Genomic DNA, 22,359 nt, shown 5'->3' with positions numbered 1-22,359 from the left:
TGTAACATAGAACATAAGGTTTGGAAAGGTTAAGACTGAGACTCGTATCTGATAGAATTAGTATTTGTAGTGTTAGCATTAATATTAATATTAATATTAATATTTAGTATCAGTAACCTTGAGGGCTCTTACCCATCTCTTCCCAAAACCTTTGTACAAAGAGGAGGTCAGGTGGCATCCGATGAAAAAGCAGCTGCCTACACATCAAGTGAGGAGGATCCACAGGTTGTCTTCCTTCGGCCTCCAGGATTGCGAAAAACAGACTTCGGCTGCTTCAAGCGCCCATGTTGTGGTACTTCATCATGGCAGCCTGAGCAAATGACAGATTTGTCGGATTGACACTGATGATTAAGTGTTTTGTCTAGTTGTGTACCTCTAGCACACATTTGTGCTAACTTAAGAGATGTGGACTTTGATCATTCATTGTATGGGAGAATGATGTCCTAAAATTTAATTACCAGAAACACTCCCCATTATCAAATGAAGCAGCTATACTTGATTTAATTTCAGATGGAAAATGTCTGTATTGATTTTTAAATTCAAAATAAACCTTTAAAATGCATTAAAGATTATTTTAGAAACAATGAAAATAGATTATACTGTGCTTCTTGTGGAAGCTCAGTCAAAACTAAAATGATTTTGATCTAATCTATAGTTTTGCAAAAAGTTTTAAAGCGAGAATAAATCTAGGTGATGCTTGTGATATTCCTTTAGAAATTCAAGTTATTTTGTTTGATTTACAATTAAAATCATAATTTTATTTATGAAGTACATACATGGTGAAAGGCATAACATTGTTTTAGAAAATATGTGTGTTAGAGTATTTTAAAAATCAGGTATAAACATTGAGAAATGCCTCATTCTTTTATGGTTCATATTAGTATCAGCTTTTCCTATGCATTCAATGAAAAAGTAATATATGTTGGCGTAACATCATTGATCCAACAACTACCAGGAGTTTCTTCCAGGTCTCCCACGAGGGTGCAGAGTCCCAAGGCTTTGGACCATCCTCAGTTGCTTTTTCAGGCAACAAGCAGGGAACAGGAGGGGAACTGGTGCTGCCAGGACACGTACCAGCAGCCATGTGGGATCCCGATGTGTGCAAGGCAAGGACTTTAGCCGCTAGACTACCGTGCTGGGCCATTGAGTGTTAAATCTTTACTAGACAGAAATTGAAAGCCCAAGGTTTGTGATAAGTTGACTTCAGATTCCTAATCACATTCCACCACTTAACACTGTCCATGAACAAGTTATTTAAATACTTTGCATCTCAATTTTCAATTAAGTGGATTTAATTAGGTAATTATGTAATAGGATTATCATGATAATCATTTGCAATAATGCTCATACAATTCTTAAAATACAGTCTGCTGAGTATTGTTGATGAATCCTCTTAGTATTTGCCAACTACCTTCAAGAAACTCAGAAAACAATATATAACCACAACAAATTAAAAACACAAATGTTTGTTTTGTGCATATTACCAACAATAAGTGCAGTAGAAATGATAAGAATTCGTGCAAGTTTCCTTGCCAGAATAATCCTACTTTGTTATGAAGCCAGAGCCACAAAAGATGGTCAATTATCATTCAGAAGACAGAGATACAGCTGGCAGATAGCTGACAGTGTTGTGACCCTCATACTTCTGATGAGGCCGTCCTTTGCAGTTCCACAAAAATGGTTGATTCTAGACACTAAAAATTCTGCAATGCAGTTGGGTATTTTGCTTAGCAATTGAGATGCCAGTTAGGATGTCTACATGCTACATCACAGTGCCCCTGGATGATTCCAGATTCCTGCTAAGACAGACCTTGGGAAGTAGTAGTGGCTCAGGTGGTTGGATTCTTGCACCTCCTGTGGGAGGCCGGGCTTGTCTGGACCCTGACTTTTGCGTTTGGGGAGTGAACCAGTAGTTAGAAACGAGGTTCCAACTACTCCGTTCTCCTCTGCTTTCCCTGCCCAGCTCCCTTTTTCTTCCACCTGCTACCCTTTCTTGTGCTCTCATGTAAAATTAATTTAAAAGAAGTAAAAATAGCTCAGGCTGATATGAATTATTTTGTAAATGTTTTCAGAAAGAAGATATCACTGCTTTTTGCGCATCTTTTTTTTTTTTTTAGGTTTGACCAAAAAAAAAGGAAAACATAACAGGACAAAACATTTTGCTCAACAATACCCTTACTCTACTTAGATAGGGGCTCAGATATAGAGCTCTGCAGGTGGAACATTTGCATCACTGATCTAACTAATGATGAAAGGTTGTGGTTATTTGGAAAGCACAGGTTCAGTACAGCTTCTTGAATGACTGGATTAAATACGGAAACGAAGGGATGAGATTAGAACATAATTCAGGCACAGGCTCATCACAAAGGGACACCTGTGGAAGGTAGCTCGTATTTAAGAAAAAATCATGGCCACGAGAGTGTCTTGCATTATTGCATCTGCTTTAACGCAGTAAACCAAGCTGCTTCTAGAGGGGAGAAGGGGATGTTTTACATTTAATGTCAGCTCATCAAATTAATATGAAGCAAATATTCACAACAAAGTCTTCTATTCCATAGGATAATTTTAAGTTTTAAGCACAACTATTACAGATTAGAAATAGCTAATAGCATTTTACAAACATCTTTTTTAAGGGAAAAAATATTTCTTCATGTTTCTTTTCTCTTTGGCTAAATTACAGATGAATTATATAAATTCAGTCCTGCAGGACATTGCCAACTACACTATATAACTTTAAATAAAATGTTTGTATAATTTCTACCATCTTTACATCTCAAGAGTTGCTCCTATTGAAACTACTAAAGCTTATTTTAAAAAAAGTGCAGACTCCTCTAAATGGCTACCCTTTATTAATCACACCCATGAGGAAAGAAGCTTTGATTTGGTTTACCCCAAGGTATAGATAGAATTTTTTGTCATACATTGGAGATTAACTTGTGATTCATAACCCGTGTTCAATTTAAATCTACACAATTTAGGCAAACACATTTATAGAATGTATTAATTAATTAAACCATTTTTTCATTTATTATTCAGGCACCAGATAGAAAATGAAATACAGACTCTAAGAAATATTGAAAATAGATCCTTGTTAGTGATCAGACTTCATTCTGAAGTTCACTGTAGCATCCATCAGAACTCTTAACCTTGTACTGATTACATCCTGTAGACATTGGGCATCGCAGTGTGTGTATTTATTTTATTCCTGGAGTATAGTGGCTTTGTAGTGAATCCTAGGATAATGCATTGGCAGTTTCGGTTCAATTGAATTGAATCAGAAAAAGAATGGAATGATATGAAACTTCCACATCTAAGGTTAGGGATCAAAGCCGATCAGTTTCTTCAGATCGTCCCGTTCGTATAGGACGCTATGTGTGCTAGTTTTGTACTGTTCAAGGAGACTCGTTTCCTGCTCCTGTGTGCCTGTCCTATATAATACGGGGACCGGGTCCTTGCGCGTTAGCTCCCCAGCAGGGACAGAAATCAGTGTTCCGACACATCAAGCCTCACTTCCCTTGACTCCATCCATAACATTATTGTTTGGCATGGCCTTCACAAAATTTCATTTTGCTTCCTAACATAGATACAAAATTTCATATTGTTTTTACTTATCTCTTTCCGTAATTGTGTATTTTTTCCAAAGTTTTTTTTTCAAAAGATATTGTGGAAGTATTAAGTACTGTTAACAATTATAGCTTAATTTTAACTGTACAGTGAAGAGATTGGCATTTTCATGCCATTGGTTAACCTGCCAGCTGTAATATCTGCCATCTGCACCCATGTGAGAACTCTCATTTAAGTCCTAGAAGTCGTGGCAGCTCCAGTGCTGGAGGATGACCCACATAGGGCCCTGCGGCTCATATAGGAGACCAGAGGGGGGCCCAGGTTCTCTGCTTCAGTCTGGGTGAGGTGTTGCTAAGGTGTTTTCTCATTGAGCATCTGAGTGTTCTGAATTAATTTTGAGTTTAAGATGTTGAATACCCTTGATTCAGAATCACTTACTCTCTTTGCTGCTGGGTGAAGTAAGTAATCCAGGTAGTGAGAGACCCATCACCTTCTCTGGAACTTCATCTAATTAGTTGAACCCATTCTCTACATTTTGATGTTACTTTTCTCCCAATGTTACCAGAATGTATCAACAGGTCTTTTCAGGCAAAAAGTTAGGATTGTTTTTCAGAATACTCCTTAAAAAGTTTGATTGCAATGTGAGGGACTCAGCATGGTCCCATCGAGTCACAAGGAATCACAACCACACTTATGCTTCCGTAAGCTAAGATAGCTGTGCCACCACGTGCACCTGCTGTTTGCTGAAGTGATGCTGAAGAAGCCTTCAAGTATAGCCTCCCTCAGCACTAATATGAAATGGGATAGAAATAGGTGATATTTTAGAAGGAAGGAAATAATATTAAAGTCACAGTGAAAGTAAACATTTTGAGCTGTCGTTGATGGCAACTGTGTATGCATGTACAAACACTGAACAGTAAAACTCAATACTGAACAATAAAATTCAAGCACAAATCATTTACACAATCTCTGGATTTTGGTTGCATGACTTCATTGCGATATTTAAGATGCTTTAGTAATTCTGTTCTGTTGAAAAGGTGTTTTCCACCGCATCTGGAAGGTGGGGTTCATCACAGATGATGCGCTGAGTACCTCTGCTGTGTTCGGTGCTTTCACGTGCATGGTTGGAAATAATTAGCGAGGAACAGGCATTCGGCGTGGTGTTTACAATTCCAGTCAAAATACCTGTGTGTCATATGGAGCTCCTGCACTAGAGTCCCGGCTTGGGCTCCCAGTTCCAGATTTCTGCTGATCCAGGCCTGGGAAGATGGAGGTGATGGCTCAGGCAGTGAAATCCCTGCCACCTTGAGGGTGGCTGGGATTGAGTTGTGCGTTGCTAACTTTGCTCTGGGCTCGTCTTGACAGACATCTGGACCATGAATGAAGAGTTGCCAGGTTGCTCTCTCTGGCTCTGTGTCGGTCTGCCTCTGCCTGTTTCTTACTTGGTGTATGTGTGTGTCTTTTCAGAGAAAGTGAAATATTCAAAACTATATAGAATCACAGTTATTGTTTAATAAATGTCAAGAACTCTTCATTCTAGTCAATGTGAATCAAGCATATCCTTTGATGGTTAAAATCTGCTGTCTCAAATTTCAAAATCCCTATTAAGCATAAGTAACCAAGCGACTGAATGGTTCTTAATCTGCTTTCTGTCTTAGGTCCCATAAGTAGTGTCTTAGTGAATAAATACGGCAGCCGGCCAGTGGTGATTGTAGGAGGTTTACTGTGCTGCTTGGGAATGGTCTTGGCCTCATTCGCCACCAGTGTAATACAGCTTTACCTCACTATGGGATTCATTGGAGGTAAGCCAGCGTTCCTTTTCAGCTGATTTTTGCCTTAATATTCTGCTGTTTGCCAAAGTTTATGGGCAAGAATTAACAGAAATTTCTTATTATTTTCTGTGACTTTACATTGTATAAACAATGCCATTTTAAAGTATTATTCATGTGTTTTATTAAAATATAGTTATCAGATGAGTTTTTTTGTTATGTAACTTTAAGAAAATAACTCTTGTTTTTGCTTCTTCATGGATCTGCCAGTCGAGTTGGTATTGTGGATATAGATTTTATGGTTTAAAAAAAAAGATTAAGATTTATTTTTAAACTTATTTTTAAATCTATTATTCCTGTGGGGATTATTTGACTTGTAATGTTTTAAAATTATGCCAGAGATATTTTCTGGATACACTGATTTACTTTAATCATAAACTTGTGTTGTTCGTGTTCTAATGAATAGTAAATTTCATTAACATTTTGCTTTCTTTCTTAAAAGTTTGTTATTTTTAATATTGTTTACGTAGTTGAGAGGGATATATACCCAGGTGAGCTTCTGATTAGGATGGGGAGGGTCAAGGTATGGAGGAAGGTGGATGGGACAAACGTTTCAGTTCAATTCTGGCCCATCCCCCAACCCATCCAACTTGCATGCTGTCAGGTGCTGTAACCTTGCCCAATCCAACCCAATCTCATGCTCAACAATGGGAACTCCAGCCCAGCAGGGGAGTTCCCCAAGTTCCCTGCCCCCAGCCCTGAACCTCATACATACCAGGGAGTGCCCGGCCAGGCATGCTCCAGGGTCCCAGCTTTCATGTGTGCCAGTAGGTGGCAGACAGTGCTGTTTAGCTCAGGCCAGGTCACGTACATGGGCAGGTGCCTTGGTCTGACCCAGACATGTCCTCTGGTTTCCCGCCATCTAAACCACCCCATCTCAGCCAGGTTGCCAACCTGTAAATGCAATGGTATGGTCTGTGGAAGCCCCCAGAAGTCACTCCTCATGCATGACACATGCCCTCGATAGCCCCCTCTCCGGTACATTCCCAGACCCCCTTCCCTGGGCAGTCTGCAAGCCCTCTACATCTGGGGTGGCATGTCCCCAGGCCCCTGCCGTGAGGCACTGTGTGTGATGTGCAGAGCTCCTCATATCTTAAAAAAAAATAATAGAATGAAAAACTACTGGGACACTAGCAGAGTTGACAAAGATCTGGTATTAACCAGGCCCAGAATGCCTGGCAGCAATGGCTGCTCCTCTCCCAGCAGTGTACCAGTTGCCTAGGTACAATGCAGTCTAAGCAGATGCTTACATCTGAGGCCACCGAACTGATCCTGTTTAAAAGCCAAGTAAGTCACATTCCACTAACACAAATATTTAGATTGCCATTGTATTTAGATTACTTGTGTCACTTGGAAATCACTGTTTCTTGTTCATTTCTGTTTACTCAATCGGACCTGAATATGTACATTTGGAAATGGATGTTTTTGCCAGTCTACATAAGTTACATTGAACAATCTACATTTAAAAATTACCGGACATAAATGTATAAAACAAAATCTTTTTTTTTTCTTATGCCCAGATTGAAAGAGAAACACATATTTGTTTTCTGTAGTGGTTTGAGATCATTCCACCCCCACACTCACATATCATTTGGTGAATGAAAGCACGTATTAAACCTTACCTTACACCCTTGCATCTCTACAGTCCAGAGATTTAAAAAACCTTTCTCTGTGCAAAGAACCCTCTCTTCTGCTTTCTGCCGTTTTGCTGTAACACACTGTTTTTGATCATATCAATTAAAACCTTGCATGTTTTCATGGTGAAGGGAACGGCTTTCCTCCTGTTGACCTGATGATTGTGTTAGATCACAGAAATCAAGACAGGCCTGCCAAGAGAAGGTGGTTTCAGCATCCTTATACCAAAGGGATCGATAGTGTTATTGTTATTTCTACATATAATTCTATTCTTTGGACCTGAATATTTTTATGCTTCCAGAACCAACCATTATATACACCTGAGACCATTTTTTAACACCTGGATTTTTTTACTTTAATTTTTGAAAACAGAGAGATCACACTTTTAAATCTAACTGCATGTACTTCCTGTGTGGTCCTGGGAAAATAGTTCTTTGTCTAGGAAGTTGGAATGATTAATTTACAAAGTGAACACATTGTACACTCCATAATCCCCGGCTTTTTTGTTATTGATAGTATTAGTACATAATAATAATGAATATGTCACTTACATATGATATCTTACAGTTCTAGGGCTTACTTGATTTTGGTAAAAACCTTTCATTGTTCTTGGTGGTATTGTTGATTTTGAGTGAGTTGGAGCTCAAAAAAGTCTTAGGGCTTTTACCCAGTAGTGAAACTAGGTAAGTAGTTGGGGCAGATTCAGATCTGTTAATTTCAGGTTTTAGCACTCATTTTACCAAGCCAGAATGGAAGGGAAAAAAAAGGCAACCATCTTTTAACAAAACCTTAAAAACCCAAGGCACAACTTCCAGGTGACAGAAGATGGGAAAGGAAAAACATAAAGAGACTTGACCTTTGGCACCAACACCTAGAATGTTTTTGTTGTTTGTTTTGTTTTGTTTTGTTTTGAGACAGAGAAAGTAAGAAAGTGAGAGAACTCCAATCTGCTGCTACAGTCCCCTCCACAAACGGTACAGGACAGAGCTGACTGAAGCCAGGAGCCAGGAGTCTCATCCGAGTGTCCTTCCTGAGCATCTGGGAGCCAGCTCTTTGTGCCCCTACTGACTGCCTCCTATTAACACCTTGATTTTTGTCTAGGATTTTACTTACATGCTGCTTGACCACAAACCAGTCCGTTTATAATCTCTGATTAAATCTATCACACTCTGCATATCTCAAGTACAACTGAGGTGGAGTTAGAGTTCATTCTGTCCTGTTTCTAGGTTCCTTCCCCACCACATTTGGGGGAACCCTTCTACTTACTCGAAGTGCTTAAAGTAAGGAGTTGCATGTGTTCCAGAGCCTGAACACCCAAACATTTGTCATAGCATTTTTATTTAGGCAAATTAGTAACTATAAAATGATTAAGTAAATCTTACGATCTGATTTCTAAAATATTATGGAATACTGCCTACACTGAAAGGGGGAAAAGAAGCAGTTTATGTAAATCGCATGTGTCTACCTTTTTGAGAATCTTACTCATTACTGTTGCCGAGTAGTCCACTGATATGACTCATTTCTCAGAAGCAGTATTGAACACTGCCAAGGAGGTGCTGGACTGTGGGGCCTTCAACTCGTATAAACAATAAGCTTTACTCTTTGAAAATAAAATGCTTTATGCAAAAAAAAATACTTTGTAAGTAAACAGACACGTGCATATGTATACATTTAATGTGGAATGTATAGTATGTGGAGCATGCAGTTAGTGGCATGAATAGATTACTATCTTGGAAAGTAATGTCTGGAGAGATATAAGATTATTACAAATGATGATCTGTTTAATTTGTTCATCTTTCAACACATTCTTAATTTTTGCTCTTGGTCACAAGGAAGAAGTCTGTTCCATGTCTGGGTACTTAAGTAAACTTGAAAGGATGCGAGTAATTTCTCTGTGAGACTAAATGGTTTTCAGAAGAATGAATCATTTTATACTGTTTTAAGCTGTCCTATGATTATTCACAGACATTCTTGGTTTTGTTTCCGTGCTTTAAAAACTAAAAGAATATGTGAAACTGCCAAAGGAAGTACACCACTCCGAGTACCTTTTTTGTTCTTACGTATGTGTGTTCCCATTTGCAATTACACTTTGTAGCCACTTTGTATTTTTAATTCCCCCTCACTTACCTGATAGCATATTGGGAAAAGTAATTTCCTTTGTGGGTGACAGCATGTGCTTTTGGTTTTATTTTCTCTTTCTGATTTGTTCCTTTTAGGTCTTGGCTTAGCCTTCAACCTGCAGCCAGCCTTAACCATAATTGGCAAGTATTTCTATAAGAAGCGACCCATGGCCAACGGACTGGCCATGGCAGGAAGTCCTGTTTTCTTAAGTACCTTGGCTCCTTTCAATCAGTACCTTTTTAACACTTATGGTTGGAAAGGAAGCTTCTTGATTTTGGGAGGTATACTTTTGAATTCCTGCGTGGCTGGTTCACTCATGAGACCCCTCGGACCCCAACAAGCTCCATCGGACTCCAAAAATAAGACTGGCGTGAGTACAGAAGCTTCGGATCCGAAGACAACCCAGAAGAAACCACTGTCGGAAAGAGTCCTTAAGTATTTAGACTTCACCCTTTTTAAGCACAGAGGGTTTCTTATATACCTCTCCGGAAATGTCATCATGTTTTTGGGCTTTTTTGCCCCTGTCATATTCTTGGCTCCTTACGCTAAAGATCAGGGAATTGATGAGTACTCGGCAGCCTTCTTGCTATCCGTGATGGCTTTTGTTGATATGTTTGCTAGGCCCGCTGGAGGATTCATTGCAAACTCCAAGCTTATCCGACCCCGAATCCAGTATTTCTTCAGTTTTGCAATCATGTTCACTGGAGTATGTCATCTCCTGTGTCCTTTGGCCAAGGATTACACGAGCCTGGTGGTGTATGCTGTATTTTTTGGTCTTGGATTTGGAAGTGTTAGCAGCGTGCTCTTTGAAACGCTGATGGACCTGGTTGGTGCTGCAAGGTTTTCCAGTGCTGTGGGACTTGTCACAATCGTGGAGTGTGGTCCGGTTCTCCTTGGTCCTCCTCTGGCCGGTAAGAATAATTCTCTTAAAATAAATAAATAAAAAGTCCAAAATTGCTATCCGTTAATGGAGACCTGCTTTACAGTGAATAGTGTGTTTGATTATAACACCAGTTGCATGAAATCTTATGGGAAATGTGAATTTTAGGTGTTACTGTGTACTTAAAATTTTCCAAATTAGGTCATTTGAGGCTTAAATTTGTGAGAGCCTAGATCTCTGAATTTACATATATACATTTCATAATGGAGACAGGCAACTGAAAAGAGAGAGCGCAGAGATAAATCTGAAATGGGGCATTCTGGGACCAGAACAGTTATCTATAACAGCTTAATTTGCCAAGCCACAACACTGCTCCTATTTAGTCTGTTTATAAAGTGATTTCTTCATGACACTGAAGGAACTTCTTGTAAGTGGGAGAATGCCTGCCTGGGCAGATGTAAACTAAGTTTAAATTGAAAAAAAATATATATATATATAGGTCAATAAGCCCTAAGACTAAATGGCACCCGCTAGTATCAGTCATCAGCTGAAACAACTAGCTGCTTCAGGTGAGTTTGACCTTGACCATTTACCCAGGAAGTGGAAAGGTGACTGACTCCCAAAGTGCCATGGCTATATAGCCATGGTCAGATTACTGCTCAGAAATGATCAAGAGAAATATAAATGATCCTCTGTAGGGATCAATTGAAATCTAACAGCCAAGTGCTGGGCATAAAGGAAACCTTTAGTGCCCGTTAGGCCCTGTTAGCAACTATGGAGAAAGCTGTAAGTCTTTGATTTCTCCTAGAAAATAGTTTTCTCCTCTTTGCTGAATACGAAAGGAAATATAGGAAGGGTGAATCAATGTGAGTACTATAAATGAGCAGCTGAATTATATCTGTATATGTGTACATAGAGAAATATGCCTCTCACAAATAGTTACTTATGACTGTACACACAAATACGTATTTGTCTTGTGTGTCCTTTATAGCTTTTTATTGGAGGAGATAGTTTTCAATAAATGTAATGTACTGCTGATATATATATTGCTGAGTGTGCTGGTTCATTCATTTATTACATATATATGTATATATATACATATGCATGTATATATGAACTCATAATCTGGAGTTGTTTCTCTTTGCAAAAGTCCCATTTGATATGAAGGATTAAGGTTATGCGGTTCATCTGGAGAATTTATTTGAACATGTTACGACTTTATGACTATTTTATTGATACCGTGCTAAATGATGGCCTTTGTCTCTTAGGCAAATTGGTGGATATTACTGGCGAATATAAATACATGTACCTAGCCAGTGGGGCTATTGTGGTAACGGCAAGCATTTGGCTGCTCATCGGCAATGCTATCAACTACAGATTGCTGGAAAAGGAAAAGAAGAGGGAGGAGGCACAGCAGAAAGTGCAGGCACCTGTGCCCAAGGAATCTGAACCCTTGCACAAGCCCACCCACGAGGATGACGTGACCATCAAGATGCCCCAAGCGCAAGACGTTCCTCCTTCAGAAAGAGAAACGAATATTTAATAAGTCACATCTCCATCTCGGTGTTGATGAATTTGCTTAGAAACGCATTTTTTTGGGTGTGTTTTTAAATACGGGGAAAGGTTAATAGCCAAAATCAGGAGTCACAGGATAAAGATGATGTTCTCAATGGGAAATTTTAAGTTAGTTTAAAAAATCTTCTCGGAGTAGTACGAGTTTGTGATTGGGCACACACAGAATCCAGGTGACAGATCCATGTCCGCCCGCAGCTGTGGGATGGCGGTTCAATACTGATTCCAGAGTCTTCCACTGTTGCTGCAGAAGAGAGAGACACATCCTCAGTCCTTTGTATAACTAGTTAAAGTATGTTTAGTCCCATACACGGATCCTCCTTGTGTTTTGTTTTTTTTTTAAACAATATTAAAGTATAAAATAGAATTGAGGGAAAAGTATCTCTTTCTCTGTGTCACACACACACACACACACACACACACACACACACACATTTATATCCATATGTACAGAGTATCTGGAGAACAAACTCAAAAAGAATATTATCATAGTTAAGTACAAAAAATCATGGTGACACAAAAAAGTATTATATCTGCATGCTACTTTCCAGTGTGGATTTTAACGTAAGCACAGGAGTGAAAGTGAGAGTGCCATAGTAAAGCACCTGCATAAACAATATAACTCTGATAAACAGAAAACTCAGTGAAAAAGCACTGTTGCTTCTAGGCACTATCGATTAACCCAGGCACGTAGACTTCCTTCAGGGTGGGTGGGTTGCCAGCACCTGTGTTAGAACTCCTTCAAATAAGTTTCAGAATTCTTACCTGATGTGAAAATCAAATTAAAAATCCAAATGGCACCTAGCAATGAGTTGTGTCCAGCGATCTTTGAAGGGCTTTAATCATTGTTGAACCAAAAAGTAATAACCAGGGGTTTGTTTTACTGTCTCATGCTGAAATACCAAAGTAAACGGGAGCCAGTTATGTCCATTATCACGTGGCTGTGAAGCTAGAATATGGTATCAAGAATTCATTTGACTAACAGTGGGAGGTGGTTTGAGTGAACCTTCTAGGCCCTTCTGGCTCAGTCCCTTCCAAAGAAAGCAGATGCTGAAAACAACAAAATATCAATTGGCCTTTTGCTCCACCGCTGAAAATGCCTCCTATGAAAGGGAATGGCATTCCTTGAAAAGTCTGCCCTCTACTGGTGAGGTGTCCTGCTGCCTGTGAACCAAACGAGGGAATTTGTTTAAAACAGCTTCTAGAACTAAAAGCTCCCTGTGATTTCAAGTTGTTAAATTTTGTTTTTCACCATGATAGGCAGAAACTCAAAATATTGCATCTCAGATTAATTTAGCAGTTTCTTAACTATACCAAAAAAATTCCAAAAAAATTGAATCACTTTTGAATACAGGGGCATATGGTCGACTTGTGCTTTTTCTAATTTATATCAGTAGCGTTTCAAGTGAGGAAGTACTCTTAAAGGATAGTGTGCATCATGGCTATAACTATGAGTGCTTATATCTATAAATCTAAGGTTTAAATTACTAGTATAAGTGATACAAACGCGTTTAGGGCTTATTTAGTGTAGTGATGTTACTCTCAAAGGGGTTTCTCTTCCGTTTTTATTGTAGTACCAGCAGGTGCTCCTTATAATGCCTGTGAGATTGCACCTGGGTACCAAAATTGTGTAATAGTTAACATCAAGGATTCGATTCACGAATGCACTGTTTCAGCATGCAGCTAACATTTAGGAAGCTACTTCAGATTCCACTTTCCTCGTAACATTGTTTTTTGCTTACAAAGCCGTTATTTGTATTTTTCAAATATTCAATAAAAAAAAGATGTGCCAAGATCATGCATAAATAAATCAGAAAAGATATGACAGGATATGGCTATTTTTAATTTCACATCACCCAATCGTGGGTCTTGAATTAGCTGCCTTTTTGTTTTATGTCAAGTCAAAAACCGATTCCTGTTCGTGTTGCTGCATTTTCACTGTATGAATGAACTTTTAGCATTTCTAAGACTGGCTGTATCAAATTACTTGAGAAGTAAAGTTGCACTTGGAAGTACTAGTGTCTGAAGCACAACAGTCACTCCGAGCAGCTATGAACGTACCCATTTGCATATATAAATGTTGACATGTAAACCACAAAATACTTGACCTAAGTGATATATACAGTGTTCAAAAGTGTTTGAAGGTCATGCGAATGAATCTGTTTCTTTAATCTATGAACCGGATACAAGATTTCCTTTGAGAAGAGAGTCTCAGCTCAAAAGTTTCTATGTTACATAGGGTACAGACATGGAGAACAAAAGATCTTTTGTATCTGCAACAATTAGTACTGAATGTATTTCTTACCCTAGGAAACAAAAGGTCACAGCTGTTACAGTTGGCGTAAAGCATTGTCAGAGTACATTACTAAATTCTGCTTAACAGTATCTCCCCATCATGGAATTGGACAGAAGGAGTGTTCCCCAAGCAGGGAGTGTTCCCTGGTTTCAGCATTTTGCCGTTGTGTTGACTGAACATCCCCTTTGTTTGTTTGTTACTGAACCTGCACTGACTTATGAATTCAACAGTGGCTGGGGATTTGTCCTGACTCATCTGCAGCCTTTTTCTTGATCCATTTTGTTTTCAAGAAATACACTTTTAAGAAATAAAGGATGAGGTCCTAGTGAATTTTACATCGGAGAACACTGTTTTCTCAACCCAAATCCACAAATAGAGTGAACTTAGACTTCACCTGAATCATCGAGAATAAGCAAAATAATTACATCTTATGTTCAGATGTATCCAATACTTAATTTTTCTCTGGCTGCACAACATGATACTCAAGTATGTAGATAAAAGATCACATAATACATGTGATCAATAAGTTTTTACTTAAATGTGTTATTTCATGAAATCCTCAATTAGTTTGCACTTATTTTTTATTCAAAACATCTTACAAAAGGGTTACTCTGATGTAGAACATTGCAAATATGCAAAAAAAAAAAAAACCCACCAGTAAAAAGCATGCTTATTAGGCTGAATTTAATAGGGAAAAAGGATACAAATGTAAAAGAAGAGGTATTTACATTTCGTGCATTTTGCCTACATAATGCCTTTTAGCAGTCAAACCAAAGCCATGGTAGAAGTGAATAAGTTGATATGAGAGATGAGTGAATGCAAAAATAAATATACAAAGAAGCTGAGAAAGTGATTAGAATATATTATGTGTCAGAACAACAATAATAATTTTTAAAAAAACTCAGGTTTAACTAAATGCAGAAAAAAAGTCCCTAAAATGTTCACCACCATGCTGCCTAATAACAGAAGCTATCAATGCAAAAGTAGATAGAATATGTAGAAATGCAAACTTTTACAGTAAGATAGCTAGGTTTAATTGTAATCTTAAGATTTATTTAGTATTTCTGGGAGACTGCACTTGCTTTGGCCTGAGAATGTCATACAAATTGTTTTCTATCCACTGCAAGTTGTTTCGAAATCATAGTAGTGGTTATACAATAGTTACAATTGTATTATTGTGGCTTTTCCATCAAAGAAATCAATGATACATTTATATGATTCAAAAATATTTGTGTTTTACCTAAAGCTAAAGTTAGGAGGAAAATTTTATTTTTGTGAATGAGTAATTCCTATATTGATTGTAATTATAGCTCAAAAAGTATTTGCCACAGAATAGTTGATTCATTAGATAGCCTTAGTGATAGATTATATCAAGCCATCAGGAAAGATAACATGAAATACAAATGACTTGATGCATCTATTCTGCACTTACTTTTCTCATTATTTAATACACCTTTCCTCACACTTACTCCTTTACAACTGTCTCTGAACATTATTGTCATTCTCCGTTAGCTGATTTCCCTGTGTGAGAGGACAGGTGTCTTTGCTTTTGTCTTCCTGTCTGGAGTTATAAAGCCATTAAATGTCCCTCGCCTGTATTCGGTCAGTGCACATCCAGTGCGCTGCATCCTTCACAAAGTCATCCATTTTGTGTCTGGTTTTCTTTGTGATTTTCCCAAAGGGCCTGATTCCATAAGCTGTGGCCAGGACTATTGAGCTTCACAAGTGAAGTCCCAGGTGACAGTGGTCCTGGGGATTCCTGGGGATAGGAGATGCTTGTATTCTGCAACTTTTGTTGTTGTTAATGTGCATTTCCCCTTATGCAAGACAGGCATAGAATGGACTTAATTCTAGAAAGAGCTCAGTCTTCCTGTGCTATCCTGGATATTTAGTTACGGTCGCCTTTGAGAAGCGCAGTGCGTTAGATTACTGCACCATGCGCTCCATGCCATCCTGCAGGTTCTGTCACTGCTCTCATGTGACTGATGCGTGATACCAGGTAGATTCCCTCCCATATTGCTCACGATAGTGAGCAGCATCTTAAATGAAAGTTAGAATTATATTCTTGCTTTATCTCATCTTAAGATTTTGGTATCTGCATATGTATATGTGTTATCTCATATTTGAGATGCATGTAAAAACTAAGAAGCCAAGTTATCAGTAATTTAATGCTTGCACGGTTGAAATCATAATGTTTATCTTCGGTACAGTTGCAAATTAATGATTTGCTGAGCTATTATTTTTATGGCTCTGGTGATCATTGCTAACACTGGTACACTTCAGATGGTAACTCTTCACAAGTTGGTATGATCTGGTTTATTTTATTGTTTTAGAGGGATTCCATTTGCTGGTTTGCTTCCCAAATCCCTGGAACAACTGAGACTGGGAAGCCAGGACTCTAAAATCCTATCCAGGAGTCCTATGTGGATAGTAGGAACCCATGCACTTGAACCCTTACCTGCTGTTCCATAGGGTATGTTTTACCCAGAGTCTGGAATTGGAAGTGGGGCTGGGACTAAACCATTGCACCTCAGTGTGGGTGTCCCAGGAGCACCTGAACCGCTGTGCCAAGCACCCACCCCTGGTTTATCGTAGTCTTTCCCTTACTGCTGCTTTTTTATAATATCACTTATGTGCTAATCATAAAAGCGTTGCTGCATCATTCAAAAGAATCATTTTGATGTTTTCAACATTAAAATTAATGTGGCAATAAGATTTTCTTGACTTTAGCCTCAAAGGTTTTTAGACAACAGTATCTGATCCCGATTCCCTGCTGCTTTAGCTTCTCTTCCCTTTCTTCCGTTAATTAGTTGCAAAAAGTATTCTCCTTCCCTGGCGTTTTCATGATGTCTACCTGAATGTCTTTGGGACTTTTTCATCTGATTGCAGATGTTTTTGATTCTGGCAGGGTTAGGTACCCTTTTCACCATTTGTGCTATCTCCATGTTTTTCAATATTCGTTTGTATTTTCGCGTAAAGTTCCTGGTACTTGAGTGTTGTTCACTGGTCTTAAGTTCATTTTTAACTTTATGTTAACAGAATAAAACTGACTTCCTTTGTTTCCTTTTTAAAAATTACCCTAGTTTAAATGTGGCAAACTAGAAAAGCCACCTGTGACAACGTTGTTACTGAACGTTCAGTTACGTCCTACACATTTGATAAGTTCTATTTTTATTTCATAAATTATGGGGGGAAATTTTAGAATGTATTGTTGTGACTAAGACTTTTTTATTTATGTATTGAAAAGGTTTTTTTTTTTGTTAGACTTAGTTTATATAACATATTCATTAGTATATAAATTCCTGAAGGTCATTCAAGCAACTCTATCTTCCTATCGTCTTCTCTCTATTTTTAACTGAAGTGTGAATATTTCTGGCTTATTAATATAGATCGTATGAATTGAAGTGTTTATTTTTTGAGTATTAGATGGAATGGCATCTTGATTTGTCATTTGCTTTTTATTTATGTACTTAAAGACATAGATTTATTCCATTTCATCAACAGAAGCATCTGTTAATTTTGTTAGATGTCCAGATTCTTATAGTAGCTTAGATCAGATTCGGATCTTCACCGTAATAAATATAAATCCCCCGAGTAATGGAAGTATGAAGATAAAATCTAGCACTTTCGCTCCCAAAAAACTTCTTTCTCCGTTGGAGTAATGAGTTTTCCTATTGGTAACGGTGATTCATACAGAGTGAATAAAATACTAAAAACATGTACTTCAGATCTACAGATCTTAGAAAAACCTTTACACCAAAAATGAATTTATTTCCCCAATCATACTGCACAACATTATGCTTGCAAAATTTGCAAGAATATTTGCTGAATGCCACAGCTGAAGTTATGTAAAATAATTATCATAGCTAGTGGATGAATGATTTTGCAATATATATCTTGCACTAGCAACAGTAAGTTTAAAAATATTAAATTTAGTTGTTAAACAGTAAATAAATTGAAAAACTAATATTGTATTCTTAGTAAGCATACATCAACATTTTGCCAATTCCCTATCTTATTCATATTGATATTTTAAAATCAGGAATCATTTTTTTCCTATAGTAAAATGGCAGAACACAGACCCATAATGTTAATTTTTAATTGATTCAGTTTCATACTTGGCATCATTGCTATGATGTGATTTTGACAGGGAAACCATACTAAGAGCTTGTTGGTCTAAGAAGATAAGGGTGGGTTAATAAAATTATCAATGTAGGTCCACTTCAGAAATTCTTGTTGTTTTAATAGATACTTCCCCTAATGAAACAGTATCAAAATCCACAGAAGGTTTGTGACAACGTATAACAAGTTCCTTTGATTTAAAAAAAAAAAACAAACTAAAAACAAAACAAAAAAACACACAAAAACAAAAAAACCACCCTACCTCCACGAGCATAGTAACGGATTTTCTTCCTAGGTTTTCCTCTTGTTATTCTTTCTCAGAAACAAACAGCGCTCTCAGTGTCAGAATCTGGAGATGGCAGAGCAGGGCGGATTAGCTCCCAAGTAGAGGCTTAAAGCCATCCTCTGTACTCAGGGTTTGCTTCATTCAGCAAGGAGATTTGCCCAAAGAATGTGTCTTCAGAGAAATTTCAATAAAACTTGTGTGTCGTATGTAGAATCTATGATTATGGAGGACGAAAATTGCATCTGAAGTTTGTGATATATTTAGTTAGTTTCCATCAAAACCACATCTGACATGTGGCAGGCCTTATCAGCTGCAGTGAGTGTATCAGGTAAAAATGCCCCCTGTGAAATGATGACAAAAAATGAAATCATACATCAATCCAATATAAGAAAGAGGAGGATTCTCCTTCCTCAAAATTTGCTACAATTGACATTCTATTGAAAGCTTTTTTTATATAAAAGCTTCCCTCCCTCACATAATTTAGACTAAATCTTTGCTAGAATGAATAATTCCCCATTCTAAGAATTTTATGGAAACATTCATGACTCAATCTTTAAGCCAGTATTTCTTATCCCAGCATCAAATGGAAGGATTAACAATAAGCTTATCGTGTATAGAAGTTATATGTAGCAATGACACTCATAAGGCATATGTAAGATTTTAAAAATTGCCATATGTAGATACCTTTTGGCAAGAATAATTTATTGAATTTAGGAATTAATCAGTTGGATTATTTTAAAGGTAATGTTAAATTTGCAGGAGTTATGTTTAAAATGGAAGTTCGTTTGCTTGTTCCATAGCTTCCTTGATTATGTCATCATATGGTCTCAGAAAGTCCTCTGATCTTAATAGTGAAGTGAAGAGTGTAATTCAACACGCCATCTAAGCTGGTCCATTCTGCTTAACCTAGATTTTGGCTGTACTATTGCCTTTTTTTAAACAAAATTAATTAACTATAAAAAGATGCGTTTAAATGCCTGTCAAGACTTTAAAATCCAAGATAGAAATTTCTGCCTTCTGACAGATGAATGTGCTGAAAATGATTTTAATTTGATCTTGGTATACTTACTTATTTTCAGAATGTTTTATAACTATAACTGGTCTCACATTGAGAAATAAGATATGCTTAAAATATTAACCAAAAAATTAAAGAACTGGCATTTTCATTGAAGTATTTTATTTTGAATAAATAAAGTACATATTTAAACTAAATAAAATATTGTATTTAGACTAAAAGTGTTTATTTAAATCAGGATATATTATTATGATGGTTTCAATGTATATTCAGTTAGGTTTGTTCTGACTTCATTTTTTAGGTAAACTTGAGTATTGAATTTTTTACCACTTTCAGTTGTACTACAGTGTTATATAAACACAATGCTTTAGAAAAATCTCCGTTGTGAGTTCTAAGTTCCACTACACAAATTTCAAACCAAATGATGAATTCTTCTGTGGGAGTGTACATATTGCCTTTAGTTTAAATATATTTTCAGACTCATCTCTTTGTTACTAAACTGTGAGCTCCTTCTGCACAGCCTTGTTATTTTAGTCATCCGCATAGTTTTCATGCCCAGGAAAGTGCCAGATATAGAATAATTCCTTTATTGAAATGAATTGGTCGATCAGTCTCTAACTGTGGAAGTAAAATATGGAAAACACCTGTAGTGTTTTTGTTGTTCTAAATCAATGTTTTGTGTTGAATAACTGATTTTTATTTGGTCAACCATTCTATGCAAATATGAAAATATACAGCAGCTAAATTTTACTGTGCTTATTAATTAGTTTTATTTTCTTTACAAAATCAGAGATGCTCTATTTAGACTTCCTGGAAATGTTGACAATCATTTTAATGACCAAAGGTGCTACTTATTTTTCAGCATTGACCTTTATCGTAAGTGCTCCTGTCTGCTGAGCTTTATTCATTTTGGGTGAGGGTGAGAGAGAGGTGAATGCAATAAAATAGGAGTATCTGTTTTCTTGTCTTTGTTATGCAATTTAGCTCTGTAAGAGTTCCTTTGTATCTAGTGTTACTGTATTTTAATTATTTCTTACTGCTCACTAATTTTTATTGCAAGCCTGTGCTGTTTTCCTAGAAAGCATATGCATATATATTTCTATATTTGTTTAGAAAATATGTATTGCTTATTACATTAAGATTGAAATGACAAATAAATGTTCATGTTAAATTTTTGAAATGAAATCTGGACTGTTTGTTTTTAAGGTTCATTAAATGCTATGAGACTCCATGCTGACCACAACATTTCTGATAGAACTCACGTTTTAAGAAGTTTTTGCTTATCAGAGTGGCACATTCCTTACAATCTTTCAGCCTACAGTGACGCATCATTATTGGCACACAGCTTCATTATTGTCAACCGGCATTTATCAGGGTTGACTTACTTTTACACATTATATGGATCTGGGTAAATTTATAATGACTTAGGGGGTACTTTACTCTTCTTCAAATACTTGGGGTTTCATCCATTCATCTGTCATTCCTGAATCCTGGAAACCATTGACCATTTTGCTATCTCCTTGATTTGCTTTTTCCAGAATATCATGTCTAGAATCATCCTTAAGCCTAATGTTTGCTTGATAATATTGGAAACTGCAGGATTTAATATATATGCTTACCATCATTAGTTTATATTTTTGAATTGACTCCTTGATAAGTGCAAAATTTTAACTTTTTTCTCTATTTTTATAATTGAAGAGTATTTTGTTTGATATTAGCATAACTTCTGTGCTTCTGGTTTCTTTATGTATTGAATATGTGTTTTTGATCTTCAGGTCATTATTATTAAACTTTTCAGTTTTTTACCATAAAGTTTCCTCACAGTGTTCATTTCAACCTAGAGTTTAAAGCTGCATGGCTGGACAATAAAGGAAGCTGACTTTTGGTAATCATGAACCTGAATATGTTGGGTCATTTAGTAACCAAACTACTCTTATTTAGTCTTGTATTAAGAGGTATACAGTAACAATTTTATGAATTATTCCTTTATTAAGTATATGGTTTTTACAATGTGGAAATTTAGAGACCAGTTGGAAAATGGTATATGTAAGTTAGAGTTTGAGATGTATTTAAGTACCACCAATTTATGTTAGGTTCCATGTAAAGTAATAGAATTATCTTAACATTCCAATTGAATATTAAATGGAAAGCTTTTAGAACACCGCATCACGTATAACACAAGATATTTTCATAACTATTATCTTTCATAAGGTGTTCCTTTTTAAACATTACTAAATGAAACTATTGATCCATTTCAATACATCAAATTATATAAAGTTCCCTAAAGTTATATTATTGCCTTAATATATTTCATTGCTGTAATATAAAGGACTTTACAAGAAGTCTGTAATTGCAAATAAACATGATAGATAGCATAGGACAGTCGAATTAACACTGCATCCACTGATTGCATCAGTCATGCATTACTTTACCAAGAATGTTTTCAGAAGCATAAAAAGCTGATGCTACTGGGTGCTACACCCTACCTGCGGCCCAGCACATGTGGCAAGAAATCCAGAAATGGCTGCTGGTGTATGTACAGCAGATGGAGGGGCTTTGTGGTGTTTTGCTTTCGTTTTCTTAACACCATTGCCTTTCGCTGTATTTATTACCTCTTGACTGCTGCCCCTTTCATCATTACATTACCACTCCAGACATAATGAAGAGGCAAAGGGAAACATGAAATACAGTGAAGCAAAACATCATAGCAAACAAGCTTGAACCTTTTTACTGGAACTCTCGCATTTTCTCTGCAACTCAATCCAATAGTCATTTGCCATAACCGTATTTTATAGCCTCCTCTTAACTATTAACTTGGCCCTGGGGAAGTGTCATGGCTACTTTGGAATCCAGTTAAAATTCTCCATCTATGTTTATCATGTCAATAAAAATGAGGGAAGATTTAAATGGATACTAGGCACTGTCATAGTATGTAATTTGGTAATGTTTGTACATATTTCAGTTAGGAATTCCATCTGTGGTAGCAGTGAGTTGAAAATCTTTAACTACATATCTTTTTCCATATATTCAGGTGTGTGT

At 36.9% G+C, this 22,359-nt stretch overlaps 1 protein-coding gene across 4 annotated transcripts in view; it reads left to right on the top strand.

Moving 5' to 3' along the window:
• SLC16A7 (solute carrier family 16 member 7) overlaps positions 1-20,499 on the top strand; it is a 139,054-nt gene extending 118,555 nt beyond the window's left edge. For 3 of the 4 annotated variants that reach the window (XM_040982757.1, XM_040982734.1, XM_040982743.1), the window contains exons 5-7: positions 5,223-5,366; positions 9,245-10,060; positions 11,298-20,499. In XM_040982757.1, the coding sequence (XP_040838691.1) occupies positions 5,223-5,366; positions 9,245-10,060; positions 11,298-11,572 (1,235 nt within the window). In that variant the 3' untranslated portion in view covers positions 11,573-20,499. The remainder of the gene's footprint in view (positions 1-5,222; positions 5,367-9,244; positions 10,061-11,297) is intronic. The other variant, XR_005884139.1, reaches the window with a different exon arrangement.
• The last annotated feature ends 1,860 nt before the right edge of the window (positions 20,500-22,359 follow it).

This window comes from Ochotona curzoniae, unplaced genomic scaffold, assembly GCF_017591425.1.
Source record: "Ochotona curzoniae isolate NIBS_2020 unplaced genomic scaffold, NIBS_Ocur_1.0 contig_1014, whole genome shotgun sequence".
NCBI classification, from domain to species: domain Eukaryota; kingdom Metazoa; phylum Chordata; class Mammalia; order Lagomorpha; family Ochotonidae; genus Ochotona; species Ochotona curzoniae.
This window is presented reverse-complemented; position numbering and strand designations above follow the sequence as displayed.